The sequence below is a fragment of the Aulonocara stuartgranti genome (genome assembly GCF_965226115.1).
Source record: "Aulonocara stuartgranti genome assembly, chromosome: 20".
NCBI lineage: Eukaryota > Metazoa > Chordata > Actinopteri > Cichliformes > Cichlidae > Aulonocara > Aulonocara stuartgranti.
This window is the reverse complement of record NC_138956.1, coordinates 37,850,883-37,872,141: the sequence shown is the minus strand read 5'-3', so window position 1 is coordinate 37,872,141 and position 21,259 is coordinate 37,850,883. Positions and strand designations below refer to the sequence as shown.

General features: G+C 47.7%; 3 protein-coding genes across 4 annotated transcripts in view; 2 read left to right on the top strand and 1 right to left on the bottom strand.

The window, feature by feature from the left end:
- Nucleotides 1–343: 343 nt before the first annotated feature.
- Nucleotides 344–3,477, top strand: ppdpfb (pancreatic progenitor cell differentiation and proliferation factor b). The gene is made up of 5 exons (XM_082520086.1): nt 344–530; nt 1,761–1,855; nt 1,939–2,016; nt 2,859–2,952; nt 3,032–3,477. The coding sequence occupies exons 2-5, from the start codon at nt 1,801–1,803 to the stop codon at nt 3,144–3,146; spliced, it is 342 nt and encodes a 113-aa protein (XP_082376212.1). The 5' UTR covers nt 344–530; nt 1,761–1,800; the 3' UTR covers nt 3,147–3,477.
- A 3,266-nt stretch (nt 3,478–6,743) lies between these two features.
- Nucleotides 6,744–21,259, top strand: part of LOC309697690 (uncharacterized protein) — a gene marked incomplete at its 3' end in the record, with an annotated part of 36,545 nt that continues 22,029 nt past the window's right edge. The window contains exon 1 of the mRNA XM_082519804.1: nt 6,744–6,760. The remainder of the gene's footprint in view (nt 6,761–21,259) is intronic.
- LOC309697870 (uncharacterized protein) lies at nt 8,747–19,532 on the bottom strand. Of its 2 annotated transcripts, none has more exons than XM_082520087.1 (4): nt 19,333–19,532; nt 11,115–11,210; nt 10,176–10,334; nt 8,747–10,051 (listed from the first exon to the last, which is right to left on the bottom strand). In XM_082520087.1, the coding sequence occupies exons 2-4, from the start codon at nt 11,167–11,169 to the stop codon at nt 9,948–9,950; spliced, it is 318 nt and encodes a 105-aa protein (XP_082376213.1). In that variant the 5' UTR covers nt 11,170–11,210; nt 19,333–19,532; the 3' UTR covers nt 8,747–9,947. The 2 variants fall into 2 exon arrangements, with proteins under 2 accessions (XP_082376213.1, XP_082376214.1); XM_082520088.1 differs by having other exon boundaries at nt 10,239–10,334; nt 19,333–19,484.

Here is a 21,259-nt window from a genome sequence, read left to right as displayed (position 1 = left end):
ATTACCGGCAGAGGGCGCTGGAGGCTGCTGGTAGCGCAGAGAACAAAGAGAAGTGCAGGAAAACGAGCGTCGTGTTAACGGTTACAGCCTCAACGGAAATGAAATGAACGCATGTAAAGTGAGCTTGTACTGAGGCTTACAGGGAGATACACGCGCCGGTCTCGGTGTGCCGGTATTTTGTGATGCAAATGTTGAAATTTTGTTTCAGTGATGTTTCCATGGAAACCCGCTGATTCAGCGCTGACGCGACTTCAACGGGGTGTTTTTTTAGGGAAAGGGGGAAGCGGTGAGGACGGAGCCTTTGTTCGTCCCGCCTCCCACTGGGGTACGTCATGTCCAGTATAAAGGCGGGAGCTGCCCGTTCCTCCGCATACCGCAGCATCGTCGGAACTCGCTCGGGCCTTGGAGGGTCACATTTACCCAAAACTTCTTTTCAAATGGGCCCCGTTGCCTAGCGTTCACTCCCCCAGCCTCGCCGACTGATCGAAGGGAGTGCTCCCGAACATCAAGCACGTCTGGGTCCGCACAAGGTGAGGCTACCGACCGCGACGAGCGGTTAGAAAATGGTGGTTAGCGGTGCCTGTGACGGCCGTTTCCGGCACAAAGTGGGCATTTTCGATGGTTTCACGTCCCCATCTCGTCCCGAAGCCTTTCTGTCCCCGTTATGCTAACCGTTACGTCTCTCTCGGTGTTGCCGTGGGAGCAGCGGGGGGCTGTCGGGCCGTTAAAGGCGGATTAATCGGAAACAAAATGTCCTCCGGGACATCCTCCGTGTGCCCCCCCTCCTTCCCCCGGGGTCTTTTCTCCCACCGGGCCGTTTGCAGGGTGACCCCGATGGGGCGGATTCACGTCAAGATGTCGGTCTGCTGCAGTGACCGTTAGTTGTAAACAAGCCCGGCTGGGATGACGTCATTGCCGTGGACGTGTGTACGTGCAGCACGCGAGGCTGCAGAGTGACCGTGATGCTTTCATGTACTGTTATATTGTCTGCAGGCGGGTTTCGCCTCACACTGTTAGGCTGCTGTGGCAGGTTTACGCCTGTGTAGAATAAAAACAAGATCCTGTGATGCACTCTTGATGTCGGCCTGATGTCTCTGCAGCTGCTCTTTGACGTCAGGCTTTATTGATGAACAGATGATCAATGAGCTGCACGCTCACGTGTCCCGTGTAAGCACAGGCAGGAATCATGTTTAAGCCCTTTGTGGGAGGGGATGTTTGGTTCCTAGCTGGCCTTGTTTACGGTGGGACAGGTTCGGGTGTCACTCACACAGCAGAGCAGCCTCTGTGATGGTGATTATTGGAGTAATAATATCTATGGACACAGGAAGTGATGCTTCACAGACACTGATGCAGGGATGATTGATGGCGTTTGTGTTTATATACCTTTTTGTTTCCATAGAGGCAGCGATTGGTCAGATTCTGCACACAGATTACACAGTAATCTTTATTTTCTCGTGTAATCCTCTGAATTACAGTAGTAACCGTAATCTGTTATTGGCTTTCTGTTTAATGTCAACAGTGAGCACAGCGAGCAGTGTGTTCATTATCATCAGTGCTTCTCCATCACTGGTGTGTATTTTTAATGGATGCGTGAAGTCCTGCCCACAGGACGATCTGATTGGTTGGAGAAAGAAAACAGAGGAGCACATGTAAACAAACTGTCAGGACATGGTCACGTGACTCTGTCACTGCTTTAATGACTGAAATGGTGACTGCAGGTCATTGGTGTGATTACTTCCTGTTTGTTTTGTCCCCTGCAGGGTTCCATCAGCACAGTGTACAGCGACCAACGGCCCAACAATGGCAGCTATCCCAGCAGGAGGGTCTCTCGTGGCGACCACTGATTACTACCGAAGTGAGTATCGCACGAAGAAGAGTTGGCAGGTTACAGTCAGCGAGGTGTGAGGTGGAGACTAACCCGAGGTTTGTGTCCGGCAGGGCGCATCGGCTCTACGTCCAGCAGCAGCTCGTGTGGCAGTTCGGAGTACAGCGGCGAGGTCATCCCTCACCATCCGGGTCAGTGCACAGTGGGACAGGGCGGGGCCGGGAGTCTGGTGGCGTGGGAGCATTCTGTCGCGTTTCTTGTGCCGACATCATGCGGTTTAAAATGCAGCAGTCGGGGCTTTCTGAGATGCTCCACCCACTCGCTCGCACACTGAGTGAGTTAAGCGGCGGCTCTTCTGGCAGGAACTTTGTGTCCTGAAGCGACGCCCACGTGAGCTGATGCAGATGTTTGTCTCTGAGCATGCTCAGTTCTTCCTCCCTCAGCCTCAGTTTGGGAGACTGTGGGGCTCAGAGACCGGTCTGATCCGGTTTGTTGAATTACAGCTCATGTGAGAGTGCTGCTCTTCATCACCACAGCACACGCATGTCGCCAGGGAGCTCGCACAGACGCACACACGCTCAGAGTGAACTGAACACACCCAGTTTCCCCTTTCACCTACTTTCAAGAACAGAGCTGGGAGAGTGTGTGTGTGTGTCTCAGAAACCAGGGCGGTGCTCGGACTCACCGAGACTTTATGAAGGTCTGATGCAGTCATTTCCTGCTTTCTTTTCCTGTTGCCATAGAAACGTCTTTGTTATAAAATAACTGACCAGTTTGAAACTCGTTTAAACTTGTGTGAGCGGCGTCAGTCAGTGATCATGTGATCCATCAGCTGGTCAGGCTGACGTGTGAACTGCTTCCGCCTGTAGATGGCTGGAAAAGTTTGATTTCATTAGTTTTCACGTTTGTGTTCAGAAAGTTTGACTTTTTCTTGTGAGCGAGGTTAACGTCGCCGCTGTGACGGCGGGAAGCGCAGCAGTCCTTTCACGGTTAAACGCTGCTGTCGTGTCTGAATGTTGGACTCTGTCCACAGGACTGCCCAAGCAGGACTCCGGCCACTGGTGGTCCACTTTCTTCTTCGGGAAGCAGCCGGGGATGACCCCACTGACTGAGGAGGCGCAGCACAAGTATGGACACACACGCACATAAATAAACTTTATTAGCAGCGATGGTCTGACTTGGTTAACGCCGCTCTCTTCCTGGCAGGGCGGGGATATCTGGTGTGGTGACTAACGGTCAGATCACCTGTGTCGCCCGGGAGATGGTGATGCAGCGGCAGGCGAGCGAGAGCAGCGACGCGGGAAGCCCCGTCTCCTCGTGATCCCACGGTCTCTCTCGGTCTTGCCACCACACCTGATTGGGGGGAATCGAACCATCAGCCAACGCTAGGTGACGGGAGGAAGTCCCGTTTACAGCCTTAGTTTCTTTTTTTCCTTTTGTACGTGTCGTAGTGTGGCTGCGTGTTCTGTTCCTGTAACCTCACTTTTTAAATTAATGACCAAAAATAAAAAAATAAAAGCAGCCGATAAGCTCTGTTTGTTTTTAACATTTGTAATGTGTTTGTATTCAGCCTGAAGGTGGCGCTGCCACAGGCTTTTCTTAACCTTTCTCACTTTGTCACTGCAAACGAAATAAAGTCGAGTGCATCCCGACGCTCTGTGTGTTTGTTCAGCCTCCAGGTGACATCAGGGTGAGGAGGCGATGCTTCATTGGCCTCAGTACAGGACGGACAAACACCTCCTCCTGCTCCTCCTGCTCCTCCTCAGGGCGATAAACTCAAACCCTGATTTCATAGAAACTGCTTCAGGATCGATAACACGTCACCTGAAAGCCCGCAGCACTGCACGTTATTACTGTGACATCAGCAGCAGCCTCTAATCTGTCATATTAACAAATACTCAGATTACTGTAGCTGGATTATTGCTGATCAGGTGCGAGTGTGGAGATCAGCTGACTGATCGTTCATGAAGCGGTGCTGTGGGCTCAGCTCATCTTTGTCACACAGCTTCAGTCACATAAATGATGAAGACTTTATGACATCATCAGCTACGTTTTCGTTAAACGATGGAAGCTTCAGCGTGCGTGAGAGGATGGAGGCTCAGGATCGCACGCAGACAGGCCCAGGTTGTTTTTGTGATTAACTGATTTAGAAATATTTAATGTGTTTGTCTTAAACTTTCACCCATCGAAGTACAGATTCCAAACACGTATTTTCGGGCGTTTTAGAGGGGCCTCGCTGACCCCCATGAATACCCCGTGTCAACTAGCATGAACAGCTGGTCACGCCTCAGATTTACCTGACAAGGTGAGGTCTCTGAACCGCCTACCGACAGGTAAAGTGAGTCTGTGGAGCAGTGTTGGTGCTCAGGTAAATGAGCAGCTTTCATCCCTTACCTGGGCTGTGTGAGTGTGAAGGCAAAAGTGTGTCACATGACGTACGTGTGATGAGCTGGACTAAGGCCAGAGCGGGCACAGACTCGGTTTGTGATGAGGAGGCCTGCTGGATGGAGCCATCCGTCCTCGGTGTTTTCAGATCAGATTAAGAGTGCTGGCTGTCACGGCGATAGCCTCCATCTTTTATTTACAGTCTGTGGTTAGGCTGAGGGTGAAGCGGTCCCGCTGCGTGGAGAAATCTGCTGTGACGGCGGCAGAAACCCTGACGCGGGCTTTTCTGGCCGGCAGTGAAAGGTTTGTGTGAGCGTTGCTCATCTCTGCGCGTCTCTATGAAACGCAGGAAAGACAAACAATGTTCTGCTCCGCCGCACCGAGGCCTCATTTGTTTCCATGCTGCACTTTTTCCAGGTCACCGGCTGCTTCGAGGAGCTGTTCTCCTCCACCGCGGCCCGGGCCGTGGCTCCGCCTTTCTACCAGGTGAGAGGAATCACTGGCTGCACCGTTCATTCATTTTATTATCAAACTGGGCATTTTAGTCATGTGATGCAGTCATGTGACCAATTAAACAAAGATAGCGGAGTTCATTATACAGCAGTTGTTTTGTTTGACAGCCCTGTTAAAGATTAATGTCAGTCTGTAGGTGCTCCAGCTTTTCTTCAAATTCTTTCATTCTCACTCGCTTTTGCAACTTTATACTTTAGTGTTGTCGCAGCAACAACTGCACCTCATTGTTAGTCTGTTTAAAAACTCGCTGCTTTTCCTCCACATTTTGCCGCCACGTTTCAAAGAGCCGGAAAGTAAATAAACGGCAGACAGCCAAACGAGGCAGGTCGAAACTCGTTTCACGCATGCGCAGGACTGGAACGTAAGCGTTTTCGACCGTTTCAATGTGGACGCACAACTCTGTGACAACGACTGAAAATGGTAGTGTGGACGCGGAGCGTTTGCAGACGAAAACACCGTTTTCAAATCTATCCGGGACCATTGCTGTGAGTCACAGGCAGAGGTGTGGACTCGAGTCACATGACTTGGACTCGAGTCAGACTCGAGTCATTAATTTTATGACTTTAGACTTGACTTGAAAAAATGTTCTAAGACTTGTGACTTGACTTGGACTTTTACACCAATGACTTGGGACTTGAATTGGACTTGAACCGGTTTACTTGAAAAGACTTGATATTTTACCCCAAATATAAAATTTAACATGCATATTATATAGAGATTGAAAATGTGACGTCATTCACGGGTAGAACCGCAAAGGATTCTGGGAACTCGTGGCAAGCGGTACTAGCGCACGCAGGCTTTCAATTAAAATCAGTCACACAGCGATAAAAAGAAACACAAAAATGTCAAGAAGCTGTTGTATTATTAACTGCAATAGCCGGTCGCATGACAGCCACGGGAAGCCGACGGGTAAAGAGATCGGTTGTTATCGGATTACGTCTTTGAAGAGAAATTGTTCGAGCCATGTTTCCGAAGTAACAAAGACGCGACTGGATTGCAGCCATTCAAAGACCAAATATAACGTCCCAGAACACTCCAGCTCACAGGTTAGTCTGCTCCAAGCATTTACACAAAGGTCAGTCTGCTGTTGTAGTTAATGCGTCATTTTCATAACATAACTGGTGATATAGGTTACAAGCAAGTCTGGCGCTGAACAGAAATTGTCGCGCTATGCTCCTTTGTTTATTGTGCATAAATAGTGAATTATCCTGACACAATATTGCGTTTCGCTTCTGTTATTATGGTACATTGACAAAAACATATGCTTTTATTCACAGGATAAAACAGGTTTTTTGTATCACTAATTGCCCAGTACGATTACAGCATACAGTATTATTGTCACTGCTACATTTCTGTGATGGGTACTGTTAGGTATTTTAGTACCATGGGAGCATTTACTGGATATTGTTTTATAGTGACATTATGCAGGAAAACTCTGTCATTCAATAAGGCCCCTTTGTTTTAGTTATTTTTCTCTTTGACCCAAGAATTGATGTGTGAGAATCACAGGCTGGTACAAGGTTGAAATACCACAGAGATCACTCCCTCAGCTACATTAGTTTCTTAATCTTTTAGACGCCTGTTGAGGCCAAATGGTTTGTTTCAGATTTCACTAATGTAAGAACTCTTCGTTTTGTGCCTTGAAAATATGTCGCTGAGATAATCACAATTGTAGCTGAACTGATAAACTACACAAAGGATGCTTCTTCACCCAAGGGCAGGAAGACGCTGCCTTATCTTGGTCTGTACTGGTTTAAACTGATAATCTGCTGTCTCATGAATTTTACCCTCTATATAAACTGTTGTACTTGTGAATAAAGTTGAGTCACTTTGGGAAGACAATCTAAAGCAGTCTCTGTTTTCTTGTTCTCCCAAGCTGCTCCCGAGCTCGTACTAACACACTGAATGGCATGCTTGAATATTACTTGAGAATATATTTGACTGTGTTACAGACTAAGGGACATTCTCTGCTGATAGACGTCCACGCCTCGAAGGAAGTCGATCCACGGATTAGGCCCTGGAAACCGTTTCCTTCAGGTACCAGAAATTATTTCCACTACTAATTAATTACCGTTGAGCTCAAAGGTCCTATTAATAAACGGTTAACGAATGTGTATTTATGACGACGATTTGTGAGACTGGTAAACTTATGATACGTACGATGGTCTTTCGTTCTACACGGTGCATTTCAAGGTCCTGTACCCATCCGTCGGTAAACTGTACCTGGGCTTGTTGCAGTGACCTGAAGTTACTAAACTTCATGAGTGTATGCACTCACTCCAAGAACCGTATGATTATAAATATGCATATAAATATGCTACGATGAGATAGCTGACTTCATCTAACTAGCAAATGTTGTCCAGGCTACGTTGGTGATTCAGTTTTTTTAATATGTATGATATTTTTGTCATGCGATTTTAAAGCCGGTCCTACAACCGCATCCAAGAATAACATGCAGCTTATCTCAGAACTGTCGGTGAAAATTATTCTAGGAGCTAGGTTTAATTGAGCTGCATTTTAAAGAGGTGCAATTTCACAATTTGTGTATATTTTCTAAGTTCACTATTTTGTCATGTGTTGAGAAAAACACAGATTTAAAATTACATGGTCTAATATTTACATTTAGCATAACTGCAACATTATTTTTTCGTGTTTTTTTTTTAAAGACTCGAAAGGACTTGAAATTCAAAGTTTCAGACTTGTGACTTGACTCGGACTTTTACACCAGTGACTTGAGACTCGACTCTGACTTGCCTGACATTACTTGAGACTTGACTTGAGACTTGCAAAACAATGACTTGGTCCCACCTCTGGTCACAGGCTACGTCCACACGTACACGGGTGTTTTTGAAAGCTGAGATTTTCCGTTTTCGTTTTAAAAAATAATCCCGTCCACACGTAAACGCAGAAAAGAAGGAAAACGCTGCTAGGAACATGCCAAAGCAGCAGGTGGCGCTAAATTCCTAACCGTGCAGAAATGTTGGCCAATCAGAAGTCTAGAAGCCTCGGTGGGAAAAAGTAAACAAAGCTGGGGCATAGAAGCAGAACCGAGTCGTATGTGTGGAGGGACAGTAACTGTGTGTATATGTAAGCATTTAAACACTGCAGAGAGTAGAATTAACAGTAACAGTATTGTAGAAATTCATTTCACCTAAACAATAACATGGCGCACAGTGGGACCTCAAAAAAGGCGCACATCTTTGACGCTGTGTTTTCTCGTCCACACGTAAATGCAAAAACTGAGTTTCTAAATATCCACCCTGGCCGGAGTTTTTAAAAATCTCCGTTTTCAGTGACCGAAAACGCCGTTTACGTGTGGACGGGAGGTGCAAACGCATAGAAAAATCTGCGTTTTCAAAAATACCCGGGTACGTGTGGACGTAGCCTCAGTGTGAGTCACTAAAAGACAAGGATCCAGAATTTGCTGCGCTGGCTGCTGAGCTCTGTGGGGTTTTACCTGCACTAGATGCACCTGCTCCGTGTCGTTTCTATCTCGGACTTTATGTCCTCTACAAGAGTTTCTGGGGTTTTTTTTGCTGGTTCTTCAAATGTTCAATAAAAACATGTATGTTAATTCATAATGAAGAAAGCTTTGTAACTATCCCCACTAGTGAAGACTGTCATTTCCACAACACAGAGGTGCGGCACACCTGGTGAAAGCTCGCTCAGCTGTTGCACTTTATTTGATTTCATTGTTGAAGCAGATTGAGACGTAAAGCTCACACCGGAGGCCGAATACCTGATGAAATATCAGCGTCAACCCGATGCGACGGGGAAATGTCTACCTGTCTGTGCATACCTGTAGACACCTGTCACTGGATTTATAAATTACCTGCAGATTCACGCGTGTGGAATTAGTGTGATAATCGTCACACATGCAGTCAGAACGTGTAGATTAAAGCCCTCGTCACAGTTTGCACATGTGGCCTCAAATATCACAGGAACTAAAACAGGAAGTGAGACGAGCTTCTGTGGCCGAGTGGGGCTCTTCATCCGGGCGCCCTGCTCTAACATCACCATCACTTCACCAATTTCACATTTTATTCACTGAGACCTGTAAACAGCGACAAAACCATAAACCAATCAGGAACGAGTTCACTCTTTGGTTTGAGGAACCATTTTTCAGACCACGCCCATCTTTTAGCCATGACCTGCTCCTGGTTCTGGAGGGTCACTCAGTGGACGTGTCCAAATTCATGGGCTGCGTCCTCCTGAGGCCGCATTTGTGGACCGATTACGTCACAGCGACACGATGAAGGCTGTCCAAATTCGTAGACTCCTCTGAATGCAGCCGACAAATGCGTCTTCCTTTTCCACGAATTTGGGGTCGGGTGTGTCTTTCGTGGCCCACGATATCCCAGAATTCATAGCGCGGCCCAGCCAAACTCCAGTTTCCAACGATGGCAGCCGCCACTAAGTTTTAAAATTACTCTTATTAATCTTTCTGGGTCACAAAATAAACTTTGAACATATTTTCAGCTGTGTAAACTTCAAATATCTGCTCAGTTTATCAAGATATCGCATATTTGCAAAAGTGCTTCGACGTTTTCAGAGACATCTTTTACCCACCAGCTCGATAGCTAGCCGGGAGCTCGAGGGTCACCGATGCGGCCGAGAACGGCACAACTCCGGCACATCATGTTCAGATCACCGCGGACTTTCACTACTCAGGTTAAACGTAATATATAAGTCACTTAGACAACCTAAAATGTTGTTGTTGGGCTTTTTTCAGTGTTTTGTTTGTTCGTGAGTAAATCGGTTTGGCTGAGATCAAAGTTATTAGTTTAGATAAAATAAAACTTTATTAATCCATCGGGTGGTTTTCACACAGCTGAATAAACGTCAAACAGAAAACTGATTAAACAGACGTGTGAGACGGTCGAGAGTTTCCTCCAGTGTCCTGTTATATTTTAGATAGCAAGGAGCAGACGGCGAGTTTATTAAACTCCACCGAGGCAGTGGTGACGCTAATCAGAAGGCTGGACCGTCCAATTTCCCCAACCTCGTACTTCCGGCCTACCCGATCTTCTGAGGACCCGGCCCATGTAGACCGCGAAGGCCGGGTCCTCAAGAGGATGCAGCCCATGAATTTGGACACGACATGTGGTTCGTTTCCTTCTACGGTGAAGTCGGGGGAGGAGCTTGTCCCCAGGGGATCGCCGCCCTGTTATTAAGAGTGGACGTTCACAGGAACGACCTGCAGGGTGAGGTGCGCTTGTTTCATCTACTTGGCTCTGTGGTTGCTTGGTTTGGAGGTGGAGGAGGAGGAAGAAGCGCTGAGGATGATGCTGACCCATAATCCTTTGGTTCCCACGAGACCCGGCAGTCCTGAGAGGAGAGAAGCGAGGGGGAGGGCCATTAAAGCATTTAAACAGGTTTTAGTGCAGACGCCTGCTCTGCTCCGCCCTCTGTGCTTCACACGTGAATACATTGAAAACTGGATTTCTACAACCTGTAGCTGTTTTCTGGCGTGGCGTTTGAGGATCAGTTTCAGGCGTGTTCACTGAAGGTTTACCTGGAGCTGTTTCCACGGTAACCCAAAGCGTGGGCAGTCTCTGCTTGTCCTGACAGCCGCGTGCGGGCTTGGTGGGTTCTGGACTCGGCGGTAGACCTGAGGAGAGCAGACAGACGGGTGAAAACCACGTTTCGTGCGACAGAACCGACCAGCTGTTCTGAGATTAGTTTGGTGTCGGTGGTCGAGTCCGTCATTTTTACCCACGGCTGTCATCGTCACCCCGTGACCCAGGCGAACAACGTGGACCCGCGCTCTGACTCATGTGGCGTCGAAGCGGCTGAGCATGCTCAGTGTGGATGTTTTCTCTCTGCTCACTGATCCAAACACACTGCTGCAGAGGAGCAAAGCGTCCGTCCTGCTGCCTCAGGCGAACGTTACCCTCGTTACCCTCGACTGTTTTTTAACCCGTGACACATGACTGAGTGAATGTTGATGCACACCTGCTCTTCTTCTGCTTTGCTCATTTCCTGACGTTAAACACAAAGTTTCTGATGATGAGCTCAGGTGGCTCTGAACACTTCATCACACCTGCAGCTCGAGAGAGGCAGCCAATCAGAAGAGCCGTTGTTGCTGCTGGTTTGTCGTTGTATAACAGGATGAACTGGTGCAGAAAACTGAATGAAGACAAATGTTTGTTTTACATGCAGGAGTTTGTCTAGTGGGGTCAAAGATTCAGAACATGGTGCTCACTTTCCAGAAGATGTTTGTTTGCAGTTATCTTTATTCTGAGCACGACCAGGACGCATGCACGCCAACACGCCAACACACCTTTGTGCCACATCAGAGATTTACCATCACAATGACTCACAAGTTAAAAATACAGCTTGTGTGTGTGTGTGTTATGTGTGTGTGTGTGTGTTATGTGTGTGTTCATACTTCGGTAGAAGTGGTTTCGGGCGAGCACGCAGGCTGGAGAGTTGACACTGGTCATGGTGGTTCAGGGTGGGTTTGCTGACCTGCAGGATCCACAACCTGCAGACAGACAGATGGAGGTCAAAGGTCAGATCCAGTTTGAAAGGTGTAAATAATGTAACAGAGGCAGGAACAGAAACAGGATGAAGTCAGGAGGAAGTAGAAGAAATGAATAAAAGCAACGAACCAGAATAGAAAACTGATTTATTGGAGCACCCAGACTCCCTGAGCATCGTCTCTGAGATTCCTCCGGCCCGTTTCCATCGGCACCTCGACTTTAAAAGCAGTGACGGAGGGGGGAGGCTGCCAGCCGGCTCCCAGCATTTAAACAGTGATCGATAAACTCTGAGGAGCTGAGCGGCTGCACACCGTGCCTGCAGGAAGTAGGAGCAGTGCTGACGTCCACGTGTTGGTTTAATGTAGCGTCTTAAGGGGAAGATGCAGGAGTTTGGGTCTGACTCATTACTCCTCACGAGAAAGAAGCTGTTTCCATGACGTCTGCTTATGTCGGTGATAAAACCTCATACCGAAATGAAGCTTATGAGCCTTTATCACTGCTTTGAAGCTTCTGTGCTGACATGAGACAATGTGCTCACAGTTCAAATGTTATGGAAAGTAATTCAACTTTTTTGGGTTTTTTATTATTGGTGTGTGTGTGTGTGTGTGTGTGTGTGTGTGTGTGTGTGTGTGTGTGTGTGTGTGTGTGTGTGTGTGTCTGTGTGTGTGTGTGTGTGTGTCTGTGTGTGTGTGTGTGTGTGTGTGTCTGTGTCTGTGTGTGTGTGTGTGTGTGTGTGTGTGTGTGTGTGTGTCTGTGTCTGTCTGTGTGTGTGTGTGTGTGTCTGTGTGTGTCTGTGTCTGTGTCTGTCTGTGTGTGTGTGTGTGTGTCTGTGTGTGTGTGTGTGTGTGGATTTAATATCCAGCACAGGCTTACAGGATGAATCTGCTCACATGCAGCCAGCTGCCCCACAGAGGCCGACGCCACATAAACTGGAGGCAGGACTGTGAGAAAAACCAGTCAGAGGCGCATCAAACCAGTATTCAACCAAACATCTGTCACTGGTGTTTCCGTTCAGCAGCAACTGAGAGCCTGAAAGTGACATCATCCATACGTGGGAGAGAAACAGGAAGCTCACTGCGGGCCTCAGTTACTGAGTCAGCTGGAAAAATTCATAACTTCAGTTTTTCTGATGATCAGATACGTTCAGCGTTAATGTTCGACCTTTGTAAATGTTTGGTTTGCAAAGACCTCTGGGGTCAAAGGTGGCATCAGCGTAATGTCAGCGGCTTGAGGAGGAGGGCGGAGCATCCGAGCTCAGCCTCACACTTTGAGTCAGCTTAAAAGGCTTTTAGCACGAGCAGCTATTTCTGCTATAGGTGGACAGCAGAGAAGAGCCCCCCCCCTCAGGAAACGCTGATGCCTGAGTCAGTGTGACCTTTCACCTGAGCATGGGCGTAGGAGCTTGGAGGGGGACGTCTTTGCCGTGTTTGTGTTCCTGTATTCGTGTGTACTCGGTGCTTCGACCTTGTTGAAATACATCTGCCTGGAAACCTCTGGAGGTCATTCAGTGTAATGTGATTACTTTGGCAGGTGTGTTTTCCTGATAAGCTGAGGTCAGAGTCGTAGACCGGAGGCCGGTGTGTTTGCGTCCTCGTGGTGTTCAGTGGCAAGTCGACCTGTTGGTTTTAGATAAGTTCCTTTTTTTGGTTACAGAAAATATTTGCTGTTGGAGGACTCTGGACTGGACGCTTATTTTTAAACCCGCCGGCTCCGGTTTGGCCCTCTGGGTCCTTTACAGTGAGCTCACATACAAACTTCCAGACACTTTATCTGCACAGATGATCTTAACCTGAAGCTGTGACGCTGCGTGGCTGCGGCCCACGCTAACATTTGTACACAAATCTCTGAAGTTTGTAGATTTTAAAATCAGAGCTGTTACTTTACATTCAGCTGTGTTTACTCTGCAGAGCGCTCAGCGATTCTATCAGCTCGACCAACATCAGCAAACACACAAACTGTGTGTGTGCAGCTGAAGGTCCAGCTGCTGTATCTGACTGAGAGGGAAAAGACGGAGAGCTCAGAGATGCAGACAGATCAGAAAGGGAAGCAAACGCAAAGCTTACATGTGACGTAGAATCACATGTTGCATCTGTGTATGACGCCTTTTTGATAAATGTCCTGCAAAACAAACTAAGGTGCACAAACTTGTGTTATTCAAGTGTTGCATGATGACACTGGGCAGTGTCCTCCTGGACAAACAGGTCAGCTTTCATTAGTGTGGTGAATCCACAGGAAGCTCTGTGTGTGACTGATACACCGTGGAGCTCGTGCTTACAGTCAGGTCACAGCGAGTGTAGCAGGGATGAATTGATCATATGATGATGCTGAGATTCAGTCACTGAACTGCATCTTTATTAGGGATGGGTCCCGGTATCGTTCTGACATAAACGGTAGTAACCAGACCGAAAAGCAGCGCACATTTCGGTGCTTTTTTTCCCCCCTGAAATGTCAGACACTTTGGATCCTAGCCAATCATTTTACGTTTCTGAGGATAGTAGGCGGGCCCAGGTACGTAGGTTCTTTTAGAGCAGAGCTACAGATTAAAAACGCCCAAGGCGAAGCGGTCAAAGTCTGGCTGTACTTCACAGCAAAAGATGCAAACTCAGCAGCAACAAGTGCTTTAAGCTGATACTGTGATGCTGTCAAAGGAGGTAACACCTTGAATCTAATGAAACACCTGGCGACACATAGCGTTTTTTAAAGCCGAGAAATGAACCGTATTTGATAGCTTGCTGCGAGACCTCACACGGAGCACATCTACTGCAGGTGTGGTGCCTGTTATGACCCGGAGTTAGAACATCCCCCAAAAACATGAAGAGGAGAGTCCTGGCCCCTAGCCCTGCCAGTGTAGCAGAAATGATGAGGATGATGATGCAGCAGCAGCCGTTCTTCTCTGCGTGAGTAGCTTCATGTTGTTCGTGTGTAATTTACGTTGAGTAGGCTAACCACGTTATTACATTAATGCATGTAAGGTGAACTAGCAAACACCATCATAGCTACATGCGGCTGTCTTCTTGTTTGATGGCAGATACTCCCTTCACCCTGGCCAAAAAGGCTAAAATGACCAAAGAAAAAGAGGGAAACAGCTAAACATGAGAGGTTTTTGGACAAAGTTTGTGTTTTTTCCATTGTTTAAGCTTCCAGCCAAGAGTGATGCCATATATGCCCTATAGCTGCAGAAAAGGCTAACATTGATATCTTTTTACAAAAAAACAGCTGAACATGAGAGGTTTTTGGACCAATTTTGTGTTCTCCATTCTTTAAGCACCGGTTCGAGCACCGTTTGAGCACCGGCACCGTTTCAAAAGTACCGGTTTGGTACTGGTATCGGATAAAAGCTAAACGATACCCATCCCTACTCTTTATACCAGCTGCATGCAGTCCAGTCTAAAGACGGTGTAAACTGTGAGTGTAGGAAATCAGCTGTGATCGCTGTGAAAAGTCTGCTGTGATTCTTTCCCCACGCTGATCTTAGCATCCCCCCTCCTGTTGAACCCACTGTGGCTGTTCTCGTTGTTTCGGTGTGGAGGGTCACCCTCCAGAACAGAAGGCTCTGCCTCCTTTTGTTTCCAGCGTAGTCGGCCCGTCAGCAGGCCCGGGTCACAAGACCTCAGGGACCTGCCGGGACATGTGGGAGCTGAAGCCTCTGATACAACCTGGTGCTGTCCAGTAAAGCCTCTTTACTGCACTGTGAAACAAAGCAGAAGCCGTGCAGCTGCGTGAAGATTAGAGTCACACGTGGGGATTTTGTCAGAAACAGCACTTTGAACAACGTGCAGCAGCTCAGGGAAGGTTTGCGCAGCAGAAACAACCAAACGTGGGAGTAATCATTTCCCGTTCAGGACGTGACAGAGTGCAGCTTAGTTTGGCAATATCTGTCCGATGATACAAACAGGAGCAAACATGGTCATCCAGACTGAAACAAGGTCAAAGGTTATGTAACGTTCCTAACCCTGGATTCTTCCAGGTGTCTCCTTTATCCTGGACGCGCCTCTTTCTGGAGCTCAGGGCATTTTTTTCAGTTTTCCTAAATAACAGATTCCAGCTGAGAGCACTCTTTAGAGTTATCACTTACATTCAACACAACATTCGTTTGTCGTGCACTAATAGTGTTTTATTATCATGTAGAGCACAGCCGTCCTTCAAGGAGCAGCTTTTACTTTTGACTGAGTCATTTTTCACTTTCAGTATTTATGACACAAGTATCTGTACTTCCACTGAAGGGAGGACGGGCTGCCCTCTGCACAAGTAGGGGAAAGTGTGTGTGTGTGTGATGTTTACACACTGAAGCTGTAAATGAAAACTGAGGCAGGGAAGAGGAAAGGTGAATAGTGACAGAAGGAAACAAGGAAGCAAAGAACAGTGGTAAGGAAAGGAAGTGAGGATCCATGGAAAAGCTTAGGAAATAGGAAAATGGAGGGAAAAAAGGAAGCAGAGCCTCTGATGTGGGTGCGGGGCGGAGGGAAAGGTCAGCAGCCGTTTTTATCCGACAGATGCAGCGTGTCATTTCAGCTCTGTGCTGACCTACGCGTGTGTGTGTGTGTGTGTGTGTGTGTGTGTGTGTGTGTGTGTGTGTGTGTGTGTGTGTGTCTGTGTGTGTGTCTGTGTGTGTGTGTGCGCGTCTGTGTGTGTGTGTGTGTGTGTGTGTGTGTGTGTGTGTGTGTGTGTGTGTGTGCGCGCGCGTGTGTGTGTGTGTGTGTGTGTGTGCGCGTGTGTGTGTGTGTGTGTGTGTGTGCGTCTGTGTGTGTGTGTGTGTGTGTGTGTGTGTGTGTGTGTGTGTGTGCGCGTGTGTGTGTGTGTGTGTGTGTGTGTGTGTGTGTGTGTGCGCGTCTGTGTGTGTGTGTGTGTGTGTGTGTGTGTGTGTGTGTGTGTGTGTGTGTGCGCGTCTGTGTGTGTGTGTGTGTGTGTGTGTGCGAGAGAAGCTGAGGTGGTGACAGGAGGACACTGAGCATGCTCTGAAGCCTGAGCTCTTGGTCCTACCTGATAGAAGCAAGAGAAGGTCAATACTCGAGTATTTTACTCGAGTATTCTGTCAGTGAAGCTTTACATACTGAAGCTGAGTGTTTGGAGGCTTGCAGGGAGCAGTGCACACACACGGATCTCATTACTGGGAACTCTGGTCTGTGTAACATGAAGACCAGCAGGAGCAGAGGTGAGTGCTGGCTCCAGTCATTCAGGCTCCGCCGGCTCCCTCGGAGCGTTCAGCGTAATCTGGATGATTTTAATGAGCTTTCTGCTCCTTGGCTTCTGAACGTGGACACGTTCTTCATCCTCCTCGAGGCGGCAGCGATTCTCACGTTTTCCCTCCTCTGTCTCCACCAGCTGACTGCAGGTTATCCACATGAAAACCAGCTGTTGTTAACAGGACTTCCTGCTGAATCAGGAAACGGCTCCGTTAATTCTGACCGACGACACGGCGGCGAGGAGATCTGCCCCGTCAGAGAGGCCCGAGCAATAAGGCCTCGGGATGCAGATTACAGCGGTGAGCCGTAAATCCCTCAGAGGTCGCGTGCCTCGTAAACACAGCCCTCATACTTCACAGCACCAGTTTGCTGACCGGGTCGGGGTGACGCACAGGTGAACCGTCCGTGTCACCGCTGCGTGTTTAAAGCCGAACAGCTTCATACACAGAACTGGGAAACTGCACAGCAGGATAACGACTGCCTCGCTTTCTGCAGCCGATCTGCCTGCTGATGATTCATGACTTCCTGATTAATACCAAACGCAGCGGTGTGGGAGAGGAACAAACGGTGTGTGGGTTAAAAAAACAGGAGACGGGGATGCAAAAGTGTCATATTAAGGACTGAATTATTAATGTTTCTATTAGTAATGAAACTAAAGACGAGCTGCTGTCACCATTTAAAGCAAAAAGGAAAGTTTGAAGCCTAATCTTGAAAGTAGAGATAGTGTCTGTCTCCTGAATCCAAACTGGAAGCTGGTTCCACAGAAGAGGGGCCTGAAAACTGAAGGCTCTGCCTCCCATTCTACTTTTAAATAGAGATGGACCGATCCGATATTACGTATCGGTATCGGTCCGATACTGACCTAAATTACTGGATCGGATATCGGAGAAAAATAAAAAATGTAATCCGATCCATTAAATATCACGAAAGCACCTCACAAAACTTGCAACACGCCGTAACTCACCTCAGAAAGTTAGCACGTCGGAGCAGTATGCATCACGTGATAGAGCGGCTGTGGCATGCGGGACCTGTCGGTGGTCTGGATAGCATGTGGAGCTTCGCTAGCAACCCGGCATTTCATCTCCGACAAAGTTATCCCCGAGAGAAGTAAAGCAAGTGTGTAAGTCCATCTCTGAATGTTTGTAAAGCATTCCCACATTAAGCTTAACGAGCGACTGCCTCTCGCTCTCCGGCTGCTACTTCAATCGTGAAACTGCTTAAATGATCAGCTGATCGGCTTTTCTGTCGCGAGTCCGTCTTTGTTTTTGGTCCACTTTGCAGCAGAAAGAGGAAACCAGCGGCTGAACAACAGCAGCACGTTTAAGCTTGATCAGCTGTTGTTAGAATGTATTTAATATTACTTTCTACTCGAGGATCTTTTTCTACGTAGCTGACGTAACTGTGCAGGGGCGGATCTAGCAAAGTTTAGCCAGGGGGGCCGATAGGGCATGAACAGGGAAAAGGGGGCACAAAGACATACTTTTCTTTCTTATTCTCATTTAAAATGTCAAGCTTTTAATAAATAATTATCTGACACCCAAAGTTTTAATTTGATGTAAAATGAATAGAAGTCCATTACTGTATATAGTAACTATTAAGTCTAATATATATACCCTAGTAAGCTATAGTACTTTTTACTTTGGGAAGGTACCATCTGTGCAGTCTGCAATTTTGTTGAAGAAAGATGTTGAATCTATTTAATATTTCTTGAAAAATAATTGATTTCTGTGCATTTTTTTTCACACTGCATCAAATTAAGGTTGATTACGTCGATTAAGCATCATGAGGTGGCGCGTGAGGGGTGGTTCCTTATTTTTTATTTATTTATGTTTGTTGTTGCTGGGAGTTGGAACCCTATTAGTTAGGTTGCTTAATATTTACGCTAAGTACTCTTTAAAATACCAGAATAGGGAGGATGGTGTAGGTCTAAGTTTATTAGATTGATCAGTATTGCTGAACTATGAAATATTTTTTTTGTATACAGGTATAACAGAATAGCTTTAGTGTAGTTGTTGTTTTAAACTTGAGTATGAACTTATACAAAATGCAGCAAGATATTTAAAAAACAGTTTTGTTGATTAAAAAACACTATATCAGATTCATATCGGTATCGGCAGATATCCAAATTTATGATATCGGTATCGGACATAAAAAAGTGGTATCGTGCCATCTCTACTTTTAAATACTCTAGGAACAACAAGTAGGCCTGCAGAGCGAGAGCGAAGTGCTCTAATAGGGTGATATGGTACTACAAGGTCATTAAGATAAGATGGGGCCTGATTATTTTGTGTGGGAGGATTATTATCCTCTGACAGGTGGGTGATTCTGATCTTGGTCACATGGTTTTTATGTTTTTATGTTTGGCTCAGCTGATGAAAACAAAATGAGCTGAAGTGGTGAAACAGAAGGGAGGGGCTGAGTGCTTCGGAGCCCAGAGATCTGCAGCTCAAAGGTTAAATGACGACCGTCCTCTAACCTCTGAGCTGCAGATTTTCTCCTTCAAATCTCAGCGTGCTCGCTCGCTGCGTGAACGCACAGTTTATCGTGCCAACAAAGCAGCCGTGTCACCAAAGACGCTTCAAACCTGAGAGATCAGGACTCGAGTTTATCTCTAGGCTTTTAAATATGGAGAGTTCATATTTTTATCAGGTTTAAAGTGCAGTGGGCTGATTCCAGTCTGCAGAGCTGGCTTCTCTCAGTTTGACAGACACACTCAGGCCAAGTTTCCGGGAGAGAAAAGCTAAATGTGACCTTCTCGCCTCTCTTAACGTCAGTTTCCTCGTCTTGCGTAATCTTTGCAATAACAGTGTCTTTGTTTTGTATCCTGGCAGTCTGCTCTGTGTCAGTAACACGACGCTGGACCGCGACGCTGACTCACAGGATGAACACGATGTTATTTTGGAAAGTGAGCATTATCACAGACAACTGAGGGAAGTCTTACCGTCACTTAGTTTGCTTATACCGAGGCTCCTCACATCACACGGATAAATCCGGGACCGTGAGCTCTGGCATGGTGGTGGAGGATGGAGGTGACGGCGTTGCTGTGTGTCGCCCTCGGCGGGCTCTCTGCGCTCACACTCAAACACGGTCACTCCTCATTATCTGACACCTCCTCTCCTCCCTCCACCCCTCCCTCAGCCATCCTGGTGAATCTCTTTAACTTCCTGTTGCTCTGCAGCAGTCACCACCTCACACAGTCACAGCACAACCCACACTCAGTCTGTCCAAGCAGAGAGCACTCATCTCACCTGCACAGGTGCAGCAGCAGGGTTCCCAGGTGGTGTCCACAGACCACTGCTCTCTGCCACCTGTGGTACATCCCCACCTGTGGAGACGAGGACCCAAAGCATGGAGCTGCACGGTGCCGAGCACAGCTCCAGCTGAAGCATGCCGGACCCCCACGGGGCGACTCCTCTGGTCTGGCTGTATGGAACGAACGGTTTGATGGTGGCTTTCTGTCGCAGTTTCAGGTCTGGCTGAATCAAGTGTGATGAGGTCTGTTCACCATTAAAATCATTACAACATTCGTCAAATCACAACAGTCACCGTGAGACGCTGTAAGGTAAAGAGCCTCCAGTCATACAGAGAAACCCCAACAAACAGTCAACAGTGGAAAGGAAGAACCCCCATCTGACAGGAAGAAACCTCGGGGGGGCAGGTTTGTCAGTTTCTGACAGAATCAGGACTCCTGATTGGTCCTCGGCTCCCGGCAGAGATGACTCATCAAACCAAACCAGCGTCACAGTTTCAGGATTCAGCGGAAGAGGCTGAATGACTTTATTATTTCTACCTTGATGTGTCCACAGTCCCACGAACACCACTGTGAGGCCCACGGAGAAGGCCGTGTGACGGACAGGAAGTGAGCGAAACAGCGGATTTATCACCCTGACTGAATGCTGCCTCTGCTCTCATTGGAGATCTGAACAGTTTAATAAAGAAAGAAGTGCCTCACATTGTGAAACAGCAAAGCCATCCTGTCCGAGGCCGTGGGGAGGGTCTGTGTTCGGCACATTAGGCTAAGCTCCTCCTCCACGCTGTGCGCTCAGGGTGGAATGCGAGTGGGCGTGTTGGCTTTGTGGAGCCGAGGGCCAGCGGGTTCACGGGCGGGAGTGCAAGGAAAACAGCGTTTTGCACTTGCAAAACAGGTTTTCCCGGTCAGACGTTGGGCACTCCTGGAGCACATGATCACTGTGTGTGTGTGTGTGTGTGTGTGTGTGTGTGTGTGTGTGTGTGTCTGTGTGTGTGTGTGTGTGTGTCTGTGTGTGTGTCTGTCTGTCTGTCTGTCTGTCTGTCTGTGTCTGTCTGTGTCTGTGTGTCTGTGTGTGTCTGTGTGTGTGTGTGTGTGTGTGTGTGTGTGTCTGTGTGTGGGAGGGGGACTATTTCTGGAAAAGTTGCTCTAATTACTGTAAATAGAGCTCACAGTAATGTTGCAGACTGACATGCTGGCCTGAGGTCAGGACACTGAGTGATCCTGATGATGATCCTCCGGTTGGAGGGCGCGTCCCAACAGAACTCATATTCCTGTGTTTAATAATCTGAGCTGGTGCAACGCGCTCAGGGTTCAACCTGACGCCTACAGGAGGAGCGAGTGATGCAGAGGCGCCTGTGACCCGTCTCCTTTAAAGCTCCGTCACTCAGAGTGTCGCTCTATTTCTACCAGCCCTGTGGATGAACTGGGTTAACGGGGCGTGCACGCGCAGCGCTGACCGTGTCTGCTGGAAGTTTGTCGTGTTGGCGCCGCTGTGCTTCTATAACTCTCCCAGCGCTGTGTGAACTTGAGCTGCGCAGGATGCCAGGCGTTACTGACCCAGTTACCTGCAGCAGATGTAACAGCACTGATGGAAACGGCTCCTTACGCACAGAGCGCT

Bases quoted from the DNA above. Each gene is read 5' to 3' on its own strand.
- ppdpfb (XM_082520086.1), top strand. From the start codon at position 1,801: ATGGCAGCTATCCCAGCAGGAGGGTCTCTCGTGGCGACCACTGATTAC. The intron at 1,856-1,938 runs GTGAGTATCGCA...TGTGTCCGGCAG, and splicing joins GACCACTGATTACTACCGAA to GGCGCATCGGCTCTACGTCC. The intron at 2,017-2,858 runs GTCAGTGCACAG...CTCTGTCCACAG, and splicing joins GGTCATCCCTCACCATCCGG to GACTGCCCAAGCAGGACTCC.
- LOC309697870 (XM_082520087.1), bottom strand. From the start codon at position 11,169: ATGACCAGTGTCAACTCTCCAGCCTGCGTGCTCGCCCGAAACCACTTC. The intron at 10,335-11,114 runs GTATGAACACAC...TGCTCTCCTCAG, and splicing joins CCGAAACCACTTCTACCGAA to GTCTACCGCCGAGTCCAGAA. The intron at 10,052-10,175 runs GTTGTAGAAATC...CTCTCCTCTCAG, and splicing joins ACGCCAGAAAACAGCTACAG to GACTGCCGGGTCTCGTGGGA.